The 16,117-nt window shown below is 41.7% G+C and overlaps 1 protein-coding gene across 4 annotated transcripts in view; it reads left to right on the top strand.

Annotated features, from left to right (window-relative positions):
• The window catches only part of CARF (calcium responsive transcription factor), a 61,495-nt gene extending 45,378 nt beyond the window's left edge, over positions 1–16,117 (top strand). The window contains exons 12-14 of one of the 4 annotated variants that reach the window (XM_075069996.1): positions 7,794–7,924; positions 9,297–9,663; positions 12,465–16,117. In XM_075069996.1, the coding sequence (XP_074926097.1) occupies positions 7,794–7,924; positions 9,297–9,663; positions 12,465–12,583 (617 nt within the window). In that variant the 3' untranslated portion in view covers positions 12,584–16,117. Of the gene's footprint in view, positions 1–2,471; positions 2,532–2,861; positions 2,896–7,793; positions 7,925–9,296; positions 9,664–12,464 lie in introns of those variants that run through there. The other 3 variants (XM_032775347.2, XM_032775349.2, XM_032775348.2) reach the window with 3 other exon arrangements.

Genomic DNA, 16,117 nt, shown 5'->3' with positions numbered 1-16,117 from the left:
TTCCTCTTACCCGCCGTGTCGGTCATTGGAACATGGAGTGCGGCTAGATGACCTCCACTTCCCCAGCTCTACCTTTTTTGTTTTCTAAGTTCATAGTTCTAGGTTTTAGAGTGTTAGTGTTGAGTTATAGTATTGTTGTATAGTTTGTTTAGTTAGAGGCGAGTTCAATCTCTCACCTCCGGGCCCGGGCTCAGCTGGCTCTTCCGCGTGTCTCAAAACAGTGGTGGCCTGTCGTCTGGCCGTGCCTACGGAGCCCCGATGATCGCTGCTGAGTGCCTGGGGAATCCACCCCTTAGACAGTGCCAGTTGTAAGCTTCAGCCACGACTAAAAGAGAGCGGGACTCGTCTTGAAGCAGCTCCTAAGGAGGCCGGCCTGACCCCGGCAGCTCCGGCACGAGTCACCGGCAGTCGCGACGACAGAATGCTCCATCGCAGCCTGAAAACGCGTACCGCCAGAACACACGGCACCAACAGTCTCCGGCGCAAAGTGCCGGCCCCTCCTGTCCCGAAGCGCAAGAAGCCAAGGCTCCTTGCGCTGCGTCGTCCGCACTCGTCATGAGCAGAAGACCGAGCCCGTCTGGCACCCAGCGACTACGCGGCCCGGTGATTCCCACCGTCGCTCCCGCCAGCAAGAGCCGTCGCCGGGAAGACACCTCCGGCGTATGCTTGGTTGAGCTTGTCGTTCCCACCACGCGGAGACTTCCACACGGCGAGGGAATTGATTGCGCTTAACAGAGCCTACCGCTCAACCACCCGCACCACAGTGCAAGGTCCTTTTTTCACGGAAGCACGGCGATGATCCAAGGCCAGCCATCGGAGGGACGACAGCACCGTTAGTCCGGTCTAGAATCCGTCCGCTCCGCTGTATCGCTGATCAACATACGACCGCTTGCGATCCTACGATCCCCTCCGTGCCGGCGTACTCGCGGCACGGTCAGGTGCGTTCTCCGACCGGTACTATCAAGCAGTTGGCTCCCGGCACGTTCCCGGCGGAGTCGCCCCGTCAATTCTCTCGGTCCCGGGTCGACTCCCAGCCACGCTGGCAAGAGTCCCGGTCAGGTCTCGGCACCGGTATGGATCCGCGTACTGCTCTCCGGCACGGCGTGCGTCGGTTACCCACCACCGGCTATCCGCTCGCCCTGGCCTCGAGCGTCCTTCGGTGTCGTCCCGCCAGACACGCCTGTAAAGGGATTTACCACCAGCCCGTGACCTCCCTGAATCAGGAATGGAATAACCACGCGCGTGTCCTGTTCTGGATACCTGGGCCTACACCAAGCCGGGCGATCCAACGACAACGTCACGGTCAGACGCTTTCAGCCGTCGGTCACCAAGGCACATAGGTCCCTCCCCCAGCAGATTCACAGTTTATGCGCAACCAGCTATCGAGGCGCAGCAGAAATGCCCCTTGACAAAGGAGTACGGCATGCCATTTGTTCCCTGGTCTGCTCGGTTCTCCCACGATGACGGTAGTGGTACCATCAACCTCGGCCACCCATCAACTTCGAGCCCACCGACCGCGTCCGCCGTGGTTGCGCTGAGCATCACCTCGTGAGGAGAGTCCCAGGTGGGACCGGTGTGGCATTCATTCTTCCGATGTGCCGCCGAGCGTGTAGCCTGCCGTTTTCCGCTCCATCCAGGCTAAAGCGACTGCGATCTGCAATTCGCGTCCATCCTCCAAGCCAGATGCGTGGGAGAGAAGTATGTCCATCATAGGGTAAATACCTTACACCCATCTCTTCATGCTCCCCCCCCCCCCCCCCCCCCCCCCCCCCCCCCCCCCCCCCCCCCCCCACCTCTGGTCGTGAGTCCTGTGAACGAGGGGAAGCACGTGGCAGCAAGCCCCGCCCAAATTGCGGAGGGCAGCGCAGATCTACTGGTGACAAGTTATACTCTTGCAAGGGTCTTACAGTTGTGTGTTCGCTACCAAGCAGGCCTTACTCAGTAGATATAATTTAAACTGTCAATCCATGGGCAATTTCACAAACTGGTCCACTGGATCGGCGCCAGAGTTCCAGACCCTGCTCGAGGAGGGGAAAGATCTCCAACCTCTACAGGCCTCCTCGTGCTGCGGATCGGCGGCTGACCATTGCATCAGAGTCACAATGCCGTGAGATATCTGGTCAGTTTCGCCTACTCCCGAACTGCAACAACATTCAAGACTCTCATTTGAAGGCCAGGGCATTTTCTCGAAAAAACGGACACACACACACACACACACACACACACACACACACACACACACACACACACACACACACACACACACACACACACACACACACACACACACCCCCTCTGATTCTTACCCTTGTTGTAGCAGGAAAAATACAAAAACAAATGTTTGGCTTGATGTGTGAATCTTCATAAATAACCTGGTGCACCTGATTCATGATGCGAAGCTCTGTGCAGACCAGTATATTTACAGTGAGTTGCACACTAAGCTGGGCCTTTGTTTTTAACTTCTATTTTAGCTGCTGCTGCAATGGATTGCTTTGAACTGAAAAACACCCCTCATGCTTGGAACTCTTAAGGTAAGAATTTCAGTATGGGCAACTGTCAGAATACAGGAGGTCAATTTTTAAGGCTTCATAATTTGAACAGTGTCCCTTGTCTGAGGAAGGTTCGCGTGTTAGAGAAAGGGGGATCTTACAGAGCCACCTGATTCATAGCATTCACCTTTATCCTCAAAACAAGTAGTGGCTGGAGGTATTTGTGTATTTTGGGTGGACACACCAGGTATCTGTGCCTCCAGAAGCCATTTAGAAGCGAGAATGTGAGAATGGGTGGGCTTATAGTATTTGGTTCCTGGATGCCGGCAGTAATGAAGGAAAATCAAATCTTGTTTTATTTTGGCTCCACAGATGGCTCTCCAAGACAAATGAGCCCATTAAATATGTAAGCATCCAGTGAGATTCTGTATTCTACCTGAATTCAGAGAGACTTCTGCAGAAACTGAATGCATGGCTCCATTGGGTATAGTTAGTTGGTCTTTTCCAGCCTGATTTGTCTTCTATTTGATCCTTTAAGGATGTGTTAATCATAGAAATGTTTGGCTGGAAGGGACCTTGATAAATAATCAAGTCCAGTCCCTTGTGCTGTGGCAGGACCAAGTAAACTTAGAACAACCCTGACAGGTGTTTGTCCAGCTTATTTTTAAAAACTTCCAATGATGGCGACCACAACCTCCCGTGGAAGCCTATTCCAGAGCTTAACTATCCTTATAGTTAGAAAGATTTTGCTTATGTCTAACCTAAATCTCCCTTGCTGAAGATTAAGCTCATTACTACTTGTCCTACCTTCAGTGAACATGGAGAACAATTGTTCACCATCCTCTCTGTAACAACCCTTAGCATATTTGAAAACTGTTATCAGGTTCCCTCTCAGTCTTCTTTTCTCAAGACTTAACATGCCCCATTTTGTTAACCTTTCCTCATAGATCAGGTTTTCTAAACCTTTTATCATTTTCGTTGCTCTCCCCTGGACTCTTTCCAACTTGTCCACATTTGTTCTAAATTATAATGCCCAGAATTGGATACAGTACTCCAGCTGGGGCCTCACCAGTGCCAAGTAAAGTGAGACAATTACCTCCAGTATCATACACAAAACACTCCTGTTATTACACCCCAGAATCATAGTCGCCTTTTTTGCAGCTGCAGCACATTGATGACTCATTCCCCCAGTTCCTTTATTATTATTAGTATTCTGCATTGTGCATTTGATTTTTCCATCCTAAGTGAAGTACTTTGCACTTGTCTTTATCAAATTTTATTTTCTTGAATTCAGACCAATTCTCTTAATTCGTCAAGGTCATTTTGAATTTTAAACCTGTTCTCCAAAGTGCTTGCAACCCCTCCCAGCCTAGAGTCATCTGCAGACTTTTATCAGCATATTCTCTACTCTATTATCTAAGTCATTAATGAAAATATTGAATAGTACTGGACCCAGGACTGACCCTTTGCAAGACCCCACTAGATATGCCCTCCTAATTTGACACCATAATGGCTCTTTGAGTAAGTTCTTTCACCCATTTGTGCATCTATTTTATAGTAATTTCATCTAGACCACATTTCCCTAGTTTGTGTATGAGAATGTCATGCAGAGCTGTGTCAAAATTAAGGTATATCACGTTTACTGCTTCCCCCCATCCACAAAGTAAGTAATCCTATCAAAGAAGGAAATTAAATTGGTTGGCCTGATTTGTTTTTGACAGATCTATACTGACTATTCCTTATAACACTATTATCCTCCAAGTGCTTACAAATTGATTGTTTAATAATTTGCTCCGGTATCTTTCCAGGTGTTGAAGTTAGGCTGACTGGTCTATAATTCTCAATGTCCTCCTTGTTCCCCTTTTCAAAAATAGGTAGTATGTTTGCCCTTCTTCAGTCTTCTGGGACCTCTCCTGTCCTCCAGAAGTTCTCCAGGATAATTGCTAATGGCTCCGAGAATGCTTCAGCTAGTTCCTTAAGTACTCTAGGATGAATTTCATCAGGCCCTGATGACTTGAATACATCTAATTTATCTAAATAGTCTTATTTTGGCTTGCATTCCTTCCCCCTGCTTGCTAATATTAATTGTGTAAAGTATCTGGAGGTCACCTTTTTAGTGAAGACTGAAGCAAAATAGGCATTAAGCACCTCAGCTTTCTTGATGTCAGCAGTTTTTAGTAAGGCTATGATTATGTCACAGAATCCGTGACATTTTCTGCCTTGGGGCTGGAGCTCCCAGCTAGCTCCATCGTCTCAGCTCCCAGTCCCAAGCCTGGTGGATGGACCCTGAAGCTGCCTTAAATGACAGTCTAAAATGGCTGTCCTCCAATTTCTTCCTCCACTTTCTTGAATAAAAAATAGTCCCTGATACATTCCAAGAATTCATTGGAAATTTTGTGTTTTGCTGTATTACTTTCCCATTAATAGACTAGTTAGTGTCCCATTACTACCTGGTCCTGTGTTTTGGCTATTTCTGTTGTTTGTCTTAGAAATGCCTCATCCACCTCTTCTTCCTGATTTAGTAGCATATAGTAGACCCCCACCATGACATAATTCCTATTTTTTTAATCCTTTTATTTTTACCCGAAGACTCTCAACTGGTCTGTCTTGCACCTCCTTCTGGACCTTAGCACAAGTGTATGTATCCTTTATGTACGGTGCAACCCCTCCTCCCTTTTCCCCCTCCCTGTCCTTTCTGAACAAGCTATGCCCTTCTATACCAATATTCTAGTCATTATCCCGCCAGGTCTCTGTGATGCCAATTGACTAATAATTTAGCTTATGTACTAATACTTCCAGCTCTTCCTGTTTATTCCCCATACTCTTTTTGTTTGTGTGCAGACATCTAAAATATTGATCAGATTCCCCCCTGATTTCCTTCTTGTTACTCCTTTGACCCTTTTGTAATTTTCCACATCCTTCCCTCAACACCTAACCATCTGTTAAGGTCACTTTTTTTAATACTTACCTGAGCTTTTGTCACCTGCTGTCATTAAACCTAGTTTGAAGCCCTCCTCACTTGGTTGTCAAGTCAGTGCACGAAAGTGCTCTTCCCCTTTTTGGTTAGGTAGACCCCATCTCTTCCCAGCAGACCTTTCTGGAATCGCATCCCATGGTCAAAAAAGTCGAAGCCCTCCCATCGACACCATCTGTGCAGCCACGTATTCATCTACAGGATGCATGTGTCCCTGCCTGGGCACTAACCCTCAACTGGAAGGATAGATGAGAACACAACCTGTGCCTCTGACTCCTTCACCCTCGCTCCCAGAGCCCTCTAATCACACAGCTGATCTGCTCAGGGTCAGACCTGGCAGTATCATTAGTGGCCACATGGATGACCATCAAAGGATAGTGATCAGAGGGTCGGATGAGCATCGTCGTTCTGTCCATAATGTCTCAGGTGCAGGCTCCAGGCGGGCAGCACAACCCTCAGGACATAATGTCAGGTTGGCAAATGGATGTCTCTGTTTCCCTCAGCAGGGAGTCCCTGACTACCAGCACCCTATGTCGTCTCCTCATAGGTGCAGTGGCAATGCATCTCCTAGCCTAGGGGGAGTGAATAGCTGCTCCTCCTCAGCTATGGGGATCTGCTTGTCACCTGCCGCTGCCAGGACAGCATACCAGTTCTTGGTCTTGATGGATAGCAGCCAATCTCCTCCTTTGCAGAGCAGCCAGTTCTCCCATCTCCTCTGGTGGTGCTGTAGTTGTCTGTAGTTAGCTGGCATCCTCCTTCCCAGATATATCTATTTGCGTTATGACATCACATTCATTTCTGCCGAAACTGAATATGATGTCACAAACAGGATAACTTCATTGCAAGACTGTGTAAAAAGAAAAGCTGGACTTTGAGGATACCAGCTTCTGTTCAAGCACAAGTAGCAAGGGTAAAAGACATTGACTGTCCAAGCAGTCTCCTTTGTGTATAAGTTTTTCTTTTATTGCAATTTGTGCCAATATAGAATTGTTCCTTCAAATGATCAAGCAACAACCTGGGGAAAACTGGGTTGCTTGCTTACTGTGGAGAAATCCATTTCTTTCAATGTATGTCTCCTTCAGCCTTTCTCCTATCCTCTCATAAGCATGGAATCCCTGTAATTATCTGGCTTTATAGGTCTTTATCAGTTCCCTTGGTTTTCTTTCATATCTGTTGTGATATATGTTCCATATACATATGGAATTAATAAACATTTACAGAACAGATCCATGTGATGTATTTAATACACTGACTAGGAAGCTGGAACATTCTTACATGTGCTGCAATAGTATCGTATAGGACATCAGGCAATAGCCCTTCTCTCTTGTACACAAGGATTTATTATATAATATTAACAAGAACCACAGTATTACTGTACCAACTGCACTATATTAAGATAATTGTATTCAAAGAGAATCAGCGATTATTTCATAAGCAGCTAGAGTTTGGGACTCAGTGTATGCTGAAGGACTTCTCCACTTCTCACGTTGCTGGAAATATGTGATTTCTTGCTGAAAAAAAATCATCTGCCGATTTCAAAGGTAAAATTGCAAGAAAGCAAGAGGACACTGGGGCCAGCACAACTGATTATCTATCTGAGACTTGAATCATTAATTGCAAATATTTTGGGTCTCACAGGGACTGAATATATGATGAGCCAATGGAGGTTTTTTTGGGAAACCATTTAGGCAAATCTTGATTTTATAAAGTTTCAGGAGCAACTGAAACTTCCATAAAATAGAGGTTTGCATGGGAAAATACAATAGTCTGGAAACCAGAAGGACTTCTATATAAAAGGGCTTTGAAAAATAGTTACCTGTATTGAAGTTACCCCACTTCCACGAACAGTGGAAAGAAACCTAAAGGATTTCTAGCATAAGGCTTTATTGAAGAACCATGTCATTCATAGTTAATTTTGTCTTTCCTCCTATTCCCTATGCTTTATCTAGGATGTATGTATGTTCAAACAGTTTGCTTGCTGCTTTGATGGAAATTCTTTTGCTTATAGATTCCCATGAATTTATAACAGGAATGCTAGGGAGCAGTTGCTTTATTTCCCTTCATAATTTCCCTGTCTCTTTAAAATGTAAACTCTCTAACTTTATATACCCCTGTATTTACTTTTTCTCACGTCCAACCTATTCTCCTTCCTTTGGCATTTAAGTTTACAGACTATTTATATGCAAATGTAAATGTTTTTGTATGTTTCGGTGTTGTGATATAATGTATTTGAGCTTTTGTTCATGAGGTTCAGGTAGGTATTAAGAGCTCTATAAACTAACAAAATCTTTGTCATAATCTCTGTTCATTTGGTCTCTGTGGTGCTGCAGGGAGTTCACCAGGAGAATCAATCATCACCAAAGTGGAATCCAGTCAGACTGGGGAGAACTTGCCTCCAGAGACAGCTCAGCTGTTGTCCTCGCTCTCGTCACTCCAGCCCAAGATATTTGCACAGCTTCAGGTAGTCAAGTTCTTTAACACCTTCACCAAGATGGCCAGAATTTCAACCTATGCTGTTCTGGGAATCCTGATGGAGAGGTTGAGGACTGTAAGCTTCCTTTCCGCTAACTATCCCATACGCTCGCTACATTAACTTTTGCTCTTAGCATATGCGAGGCATGCCTCAGGTGGCATGTGACCAAGATTCATCACCAAATGTGATCCACTAGTTGGATCATTAGCTTCCCCGACTTGGGTACTGACAGGGATTGCAGCGTGAACACTGATCCATGCCCCCCAAATTTTTGCTAGGAAAGCCAGAACTGAAGTAGCTGTCAGCCCCCTCTGCAGCAACTTTTGTGTATTTTTACATATTTTGGCTTTTACTTGGCGTGTAAGTGATCCTACTGCTATCCTGTGAGCACTGTTAAATCCAGAGATTGTCATATAGACGAGTTAGGATAGATGCAGTCAGTGAGCCAACCCCACAGCCACTCCTCTTACACTAGTGGTGTCCAGCCGTTTTCGTGAGGGCCAAAAATGTTACTTTATAATGGGGAGAGGCCACCATTGTGAGGGAATGGCAGTGTAAGAGTTCCATTTATTTCTCTTCTCTCTCACTTGTAAAATTGTATTGGTAACCAAAAAGCAGCTCCCAACTCAGACCTAGAAATCGTAGGTTTCCTTCTCTAAGAACCTCAGTCTTGTCCTACTCCAACCAGCCCCCGGGAACTCAAACCATTGTTTTCTCCACAAAAACTCGGAACTGCAGATCTTTCCCTCCTTCTCCAAACCATGTTCCTCAGGCACATCCCCCCTACCCATACCTCAATAATTCCTCTTTTCTGGTTTATTTCCTCTTATCTGACCAGAACCAATTCTCTCCTCCCCCAAAATCAACTGAAGTCAGTTATTGAGGGCCCATGATGCTCCTACATGGAATTACCATAGGAGCATGACACCCTTAAAATCAACTGCTCTTGACCCCCATCTCTATTTGTGGTCCCTTGCTATCACTGCCCGTCTTCCCTCTGCTCTCTGTCCTGGATACCCCACCTTCTCCTGCAGTAGCTGCTGTTTTGCTTGCTTTCCCCTGTCCTCCTCCTTTGAAGACCACATGGCACCAGTCCTCTGCTCTTTCACTGCCTGCTCTCTCCTCTTAAAGGAGCAGCTGCTCAGAGACAGACTCCTTTGCTCTTCACACCCACTTTCCTCTGGGGAAAAAGCACTATTGGGGAATCCAGCCTTCATTCATAATCAAATGCAAATTTCTGTTTGTCACGTCACCTCAGGTGCCCCAAAGCAGAGCCCTGAGGGTCACAAACTCTTCACACTATGGTATTGATTGATGTAGAAACACTGTGATATTGACTTTACTGTCTTCTGTTTCACAGGGATTACAGCTGCAGCCAACATTCACCTCTGTGGATGGAGCAACAGCCCTGATAGCAGTAAATAACCATTCTTCTCCCAAACCTGCAAGTCTTCTGGATTCCATAGGGAGTGTGATAACCAACCGCTCTCTAGTACTCAGTCAGGGACACAACCTTCACACAGGTGCCAGTCTAACCCAGAGCAACAATGCTGCCTCCGCTATTGGAAATCTGCCTATATCAGATCAAAATCTGGTCACTATGGGCCAGCTGGTAACTGTTGGAGGTGTAGAGGATACAGGAAGCCTGGAGGGAGGGATCCATCAGTTTCTTTTGGGAGACGTCCAGACCATTCCAATACGGATTGTAGACAACCATCCAGCTCTTAGTAAGTTTAAATCTGCCTACATATTTAAATGCACAAATTGAGAATTAATTTTCTTAGTCATTTGCGTTCTGGGGTGCCGTGGGAAATCCGTCATCACCAGGATACTCTTTTGAATAACTGAATGAACAGATCCCACTTAGTTTCTAAAACAGCTAATGGAAATTTTTCAAAGTTTTTTTTGCTGAAAACGGCCTTTTTAAAAAAACTTGTTTGTGTCAAAAACTGTTGAACTTCTAAAAACTTCAGTTTGTGGAATTTTTCATGACTTTTTACTCAAACTTCATCATTTTTTTTCATTTACTGAAAACTGCTTTTTACTAAACAAAACATGTTAGTTTACTAAAAACAAGTTCTTGTGGTAAATAAAATATTTTTGTTTAACAATAGCCCTGTATGTTTTGGTAAACTAACAGTTTCAACAAGAACATTTTATTAGGAGAGCTGGTTTGTTGGTTGGTTTGTTTGTTTTAAATGCATTTAAACTCTGCAAAACATAAACAACTTGAAAATGTTGTGTGATTCTTCTCCCCTCCCCCCTCTAGTTTCTAAGTCTGACTCAAACTGTCTTCTGGGAGGTCTCATTTTTCTTCTGGTTTCTCCTAATGGAGTGCAGAGGTGATCAGTTGCAACTTTTTAAATTATATAATTTCTTGGAGTTTTAAACATTTATCAGAAAAATGCATTAAAAAAATCATAGTAAAGCCAAACAAAAATGTTCTCTTTTCATAGAATAGAGAGCCCTTGAAAGCCCTTATCATCATGTCCTTATATTCTGTGAATCTGTGCCATAGAATTTGGTACAGAATACATCATCTGCTAATAAATTGTGCTCCAGAATCTAAACTTTCATTTAAAAAACCCAAAATGTTGAGCCCTAATGATTGTGAAATAAACCCTCCAAATGTGGACCACATGTAGACTGAAGCAATCTTGTCTTCCTGACTCTACAGACAGCCAGAAATAACTGCAAATAGGCCCATTTTTCTCAGTGTCTGAGAATTCTGAAATGTGACTTCTGAGCAGTTTAGCAGAAATATTCAGCTAATAATGTGCTTATCCTACAATCCCAAGTTGCCTCCCCTATCTTTGCAAGTGCCCAAAGCCACAACTCTCTCCTAACCATCTGCCAAGCTCCATCCAGCTTCCTCACTGACAACTTTTTAAGTGCATTTATGTTTTCTCAGTACTAAATCCTGCAATACTTTGAGAATTCAAAATGTAGGAAAAGCATTGAATATACTGAAATTAACATCAAAATTATGCAAGGGAGCATTTACTAATTGTATCGTCTATTTCTAATTTAAGTCAACCAAAATGTCAATGTTTAAATGTATCTAAAATTGCCTCAGACTTTCAGTCTGTTGCACTGGAATGTTGTTTTTGAAGCTATTCCAAATTCTTATAATTGACCTTGACTGTTGTCCTCAAAATTCTGTTTTTATTGTTGGTATAAGGATTCCAGAGAGGTCATCAAAAATGTCTCTTCAGTCATTCTGTGTGGCCTTTCAAGGTAGAAAGCAAAATACATAAAAGCAAAGTATTGGTGCAAAGTTATGTACATTTTAAATAAATATTTTATACAAAACACAAAAAGAACAAAGGGGAGTAAAATTATAGAAATGAGACAATTTAACAACAAAATGTAGCTCTTCTATATCTTCCTGGATGCCTCTACACATCCCTTGAGGGTACCTCCATTTTATTTGTGCTGTACACCCCAATCACTTCATAGTCACCATCCTTCTTGGCCTGGAAAGTGTGTGGGACTCCCTTCCACACAGAACAGTGCCACTCTTTAATTGTTGGGAGATGTTTCTAAACAACACCAGATACTTCGCCTTCTTAAGGGGCCAAATAATCCTGTTGCAGAATCCTGGAGAGTGAGAAGCCAGGAGACAATCTAGAGAGAGATCCAGAATTTTCTCCAATTAGTCCAGTGCTATTGGGCAGGCCCAAATTGAGATAATTTACAGGAACAAATCAACTTTTTTGTGCTGGACTTTGTGGATTCTGAGATAGTAATCCCAGATACACATTCAGGACGAGTCAGTTAAAATCATTCCTTACAATCCAGCTTCTCTTTCTTATCTGACTGGTAGTTAAATACTAGAGTAGCTTGGCTGATGAAAATATGTAACCTGTCCAGCATGGTCATTTCTGTCCAGTGTAGTCATTTCTGTGTACTGGGGATGAAGTTCTAAGCTATTATTTAAAACAACTTTTCTATTGTAATCTTTCTCTTTTATACCCACAATTGTTCATTGACACCCTCTTCCCAAAAGTAGTTGTTTAAGATGACAAGTTTGTGTATTTAAGTGGACGGACCAAATTCAGTCTTGGTGTACTTGCATACAGCTCCCACATCTTCAGTAGGATAGTACTTACTTACATCGGAGCTGAATTTGACTCAGTATATTTATAAGAGACACCTAAGATTCATTCCTGAAGAATGGACTCCTCATACTGTTAAAAAAATAAAAACTCCTTAGAGAAAGTAACTTTATAGATTCTAGTCCATTTTTTTCTTTTTGTGCATAAAAATATTTCAGATTTTTGTTCAGAAGTTTATTATTTCAGCAAATTCAATTCTGCTTGCTTCATCTTTTACCATAGCAAGTGTATGACTTTGTTAAGCTACTGAAATGCTGATCTCTCAAATGCTCCATATGCTAGCCTAAATCATCATATGTTTTCTGAAGCTACAGTCATTTTTTGCTTCTGATTGTATACAGTTCTTAAGAGCTAAGTGTTATTGATGGAGTTTTGACCTTAATGTTATGTTTTGTGTTTTGCTTTTAAAGTTGAAGAAAATCCAGAGGGTACCATTTGTGTGGGCCAAGTTAAACAAGAACCCAGAGAACAAGCATTGTCTGTGGAGGCAGATAGAATCAGAGACAGCCAGAACTCTGCCACTATTTAAATCCATGAAGGCATTAAGGATTTGCAACTCAGAGGACTCTAAAATGTCTTGGAAAAGAAGGCGGATATTCTCCAAACAATGCCATTCTTCAAAATGGCATTTTGACAGTCAGTATAGGCACCATACACTAGTTCTGACAGACAGCTGCTTTGATTTACAGCTGATACGGTTCACTGCCAATTCCAGGTCATTCAGTTCCCATGTGGAACACCTCCTCCTTCTTCCCTTCCAAGTTTTGAGTAATTCAGATACTATCCAGATGGTCTATTTTGCACAGTATTTCAATAGGTCTTCCAAAATTAAATCCCTAGGTTTTGTAATATGAATCAGAATGCTACTCTCACAATCTCTTTGAAACCCTCACCTATTCTGCTACTCCGAAGAGAACGGAATCTGCCCTTAAATGCATCAACAATGGCAGTCATTTTGAGAGAAAAATAAGCTCCTTTGAAATCAAGATGCAGAACTTTAAAAGTGCCAAGGGCAATGGATGCACAAAAAATGTGGACTGCATCTGATAGGAATGTTAGTGATGGAAAGGTGAAATTGCCAGGTGAAAATAAAACTGAGTGATGAACAGGAGTAGATGGATTACAAAGTGGAAGAGGATTATGTTTTGATGCATTTAACATTCTGGCTTTATCATGGGGTTTACTTTCTCAACCTGCAGCCTTTATTCTGAAAGGGCAGTAGCCAGCTGGTCATAATGAGTAAATGAAGTAGTTGCATCTCCTGTGGAAAGATTGGTAGTAGTATTTTTAGCCTACTTATCATTTACATTCAGATAGGCCTATGATTTAATATGCTGATGGTCATGGTGACGGTATTAGTGATACCATGATTAAAAACAATATTCCAAATCTGTAAGCCATCTGCTGTGCTGAGATAAGCAGTAGAAAAACAAATAATATACAGAAGAGCTGTCTTTGTGGTGGTCAGAAAATCAATGGGTCTCAAGTTTTGCCTAAGACAGCTGTTAGGACTGAACAAGAGTCTGTGTTGTTTCTTGTCAGTTGCGTTTCAGGAGCTAATTGAATTAATGCTAGAGGAATATTCTTTTCCTGCATCATCAAAGTCAAGTCTGTAACAAGCAGCAAGAACTGAGTTATATTTTATGTGCCAGGCCAGAATTCGTAGTGATGACTCATACTTACAAATATTTTTCAATCAGTTTTAAGCAATAAAGGAAATAAAACTGATACAACATAACTACCAAATTAAATAACAGTTGGTTTGCTTCAGATGTTGGTTATAGCAGCGTTCAGAACCATTATAGGTTCAGCTCTACAAGCATATCCATTATTAACCACTGTTTCCAGGGATTGATAACTCAGCCATAACAATTCGCTCTTGTTTATATAACTTGTAAGATCAATTTGGCTATGGTTTTACTTACAGATTTGCAAAGGAAAAAGGATTACAAATATTATTTGTGCATATAAAGGATAAAAACGGTTCATATGGATATTAGTGTGCGTTCAAAGTATGCACAAATGTCTTCAAGATTATTTCAGTTTTCGAATATTTAAATTCCTTACTTTTGTGCATTTAAAGCTAACGATCCTTGAAATCTCCTATTGTGCTGAGGATCTCCAGATATCTTTACATGCTGCATCAGTTAAGGTTTTACCTCTAAAAATCTTTACTCCAGAGAGTATTGCTAATACTGTTAACATTGTTAAAATCTAATTTTTGTGGTTTAAATGGAACGTTCCAACAGGGACTGCTCTTTTTAAGTGAGAGCCAACATTACTTCATGTGGGCAGTTATAGAATCTCCATTTGTGTGGAGTCTCATAGATTGCATTTAAACTAATTTCTTTTGTGATATGCCTTATACATTTCTGTGTAGGTAAATTCAGTGATATTTTGCTGTGCATTTTATATTTCCGTTAAAATTGTGGCATCTCATCTAGAATGGATGTTTTGTCCTGCTTCATTTATAGCTCTGGAGTGCATAGCATACAGATTATTATCTTTTTCTTTAAAATTCTGTCAACAGTATGTTAGAAGTTGATTCTTCCTCCCACTTAGCTACTGTTGAATATCATTTACCTTTTCCTGCTACTCTTACAATTTTAGTTGATACATTCCAGGATAAATTACCCTCCTCGGTATTCTGTGATATTGACATCAAAATCTTGATTCAGAACAGTAAATTATTATTAAAAAATTACCAGTGACAGGTTTAAATGAATTCTAGATTCCTGATTAGTGTAAAAATCTAAGGCAAAAATTTTGCATTGATTAAATACCCATCATTTGTTGCTTATTTCCCCAGTGACAATGCTGAGGAATGACTATTCTTTTACCAGTTACTATTCCTCCTAATATAACACATGATCTGATTCTACACTAAACAGGAGAAAATTCAAAGGATATAGACTTTACTCTTGGTGAATACAGGCTGTTAAAGGAAATGGTCCTTTAGGCCATTTTGAATAGCAGACTAAGGAGTGACTTTTCTCAATCTACCTTGAATTGCACAGTGCCCTGAAAAGAATCAAACCAGAAGAAGTTTTTTGTCAAGAGAGTGCAGATAGAGATAAATTTAAAGGGGTCCGTTACGAAGTGAAAGAAATTACATATAAATGTAAAAATTTTAATCTCTGGTTTTTGCCATCCCATATCTCCTGTTTTTTATTTATAGAACATTGTAAAATAACTGATTTTATTTAAAATATTTCTGTGGCTGATACTCACATTGTAGTTTCAAAATTAACTTCAAATTCTTTAAAATCTAATTCTTTTTCCTTTAAATGTATACTCTGGTTATGTCACTGTTGTCTTTGCAGAGCGCATAGTCTTTCCTCTTACAAAGTTATGTTTATGTTACTTGTGTTATGTTTCACACAGGCTGAAGAGATCTGGCCACATAGGCCCACTTGTACTCAAATTGGTATTTTGGTTTGCTAGGTTCCAATTGAAGGTTACAGATAAAAGGCCCGATTCTCCTCTTATGCACATGTATAAACTACATGGATTTCATTGTAGTTACATCAGTGTTAAACTAGTGTGAATGAAAGAATAATCGAGCCAGGTGCTGTTCTGAGTGTGTTGCATAGTCATTTAATTTGAGTTTACATGTAAAACAGTTAGATATGAGCTCACAATAGGCATTAGAAACATTTCTAAAGTTAACTCAGGTGTGCTCAAAACACTTGTTTTGCAAGCCTCCTAATTCTGAGCTTCCACAGGGTTTTAAATGAACTAATTCTTCACCAATCTTTTCTTCTTATGTCAGTTGCTCACGAAGAGTGATGGGTCTGCTTCATAAGAAGGGCTGTGTGCATGCAAAAATTCTTGGTTAAAATGCAGAAAAATCACCTAAAAGACATGGATCCATGGTTCTTATTCAGGGTCGGAAACCAGCAAGGTTGAAATGTCGTCTTTTCCTTTGTGTGCTGTCAAGACAGAAGCTTGATCGTGTGGTCTGAAGAATCTTTCAGTTTGTAAAAAGTTTAAAGAGAGACAAATCTATATATATTGTAACTTAATGTATAGTGTTCTTTGTTGAAATGTAAACTTTTTTTTT

This window comes from Chelonoidis abingdonii, chromosome 10 (genome assembly GCF_003597395.2).
Source record: "Chelonoidis abingdonii isolate Lonesome George chromosome 10, CheloAbing_2.0, whole genome shotgun sequence".
Classification (NCBI taxonomy): domain Eukaryota; kingdom Metazoa; phylum Chordata; order Testudines; family Testudinidae; genus Chelonoidis; species Chelonoidis abingdonii.
This window is presented reverse-complemented; position numbering and strand designations above follow the sequence as displayed.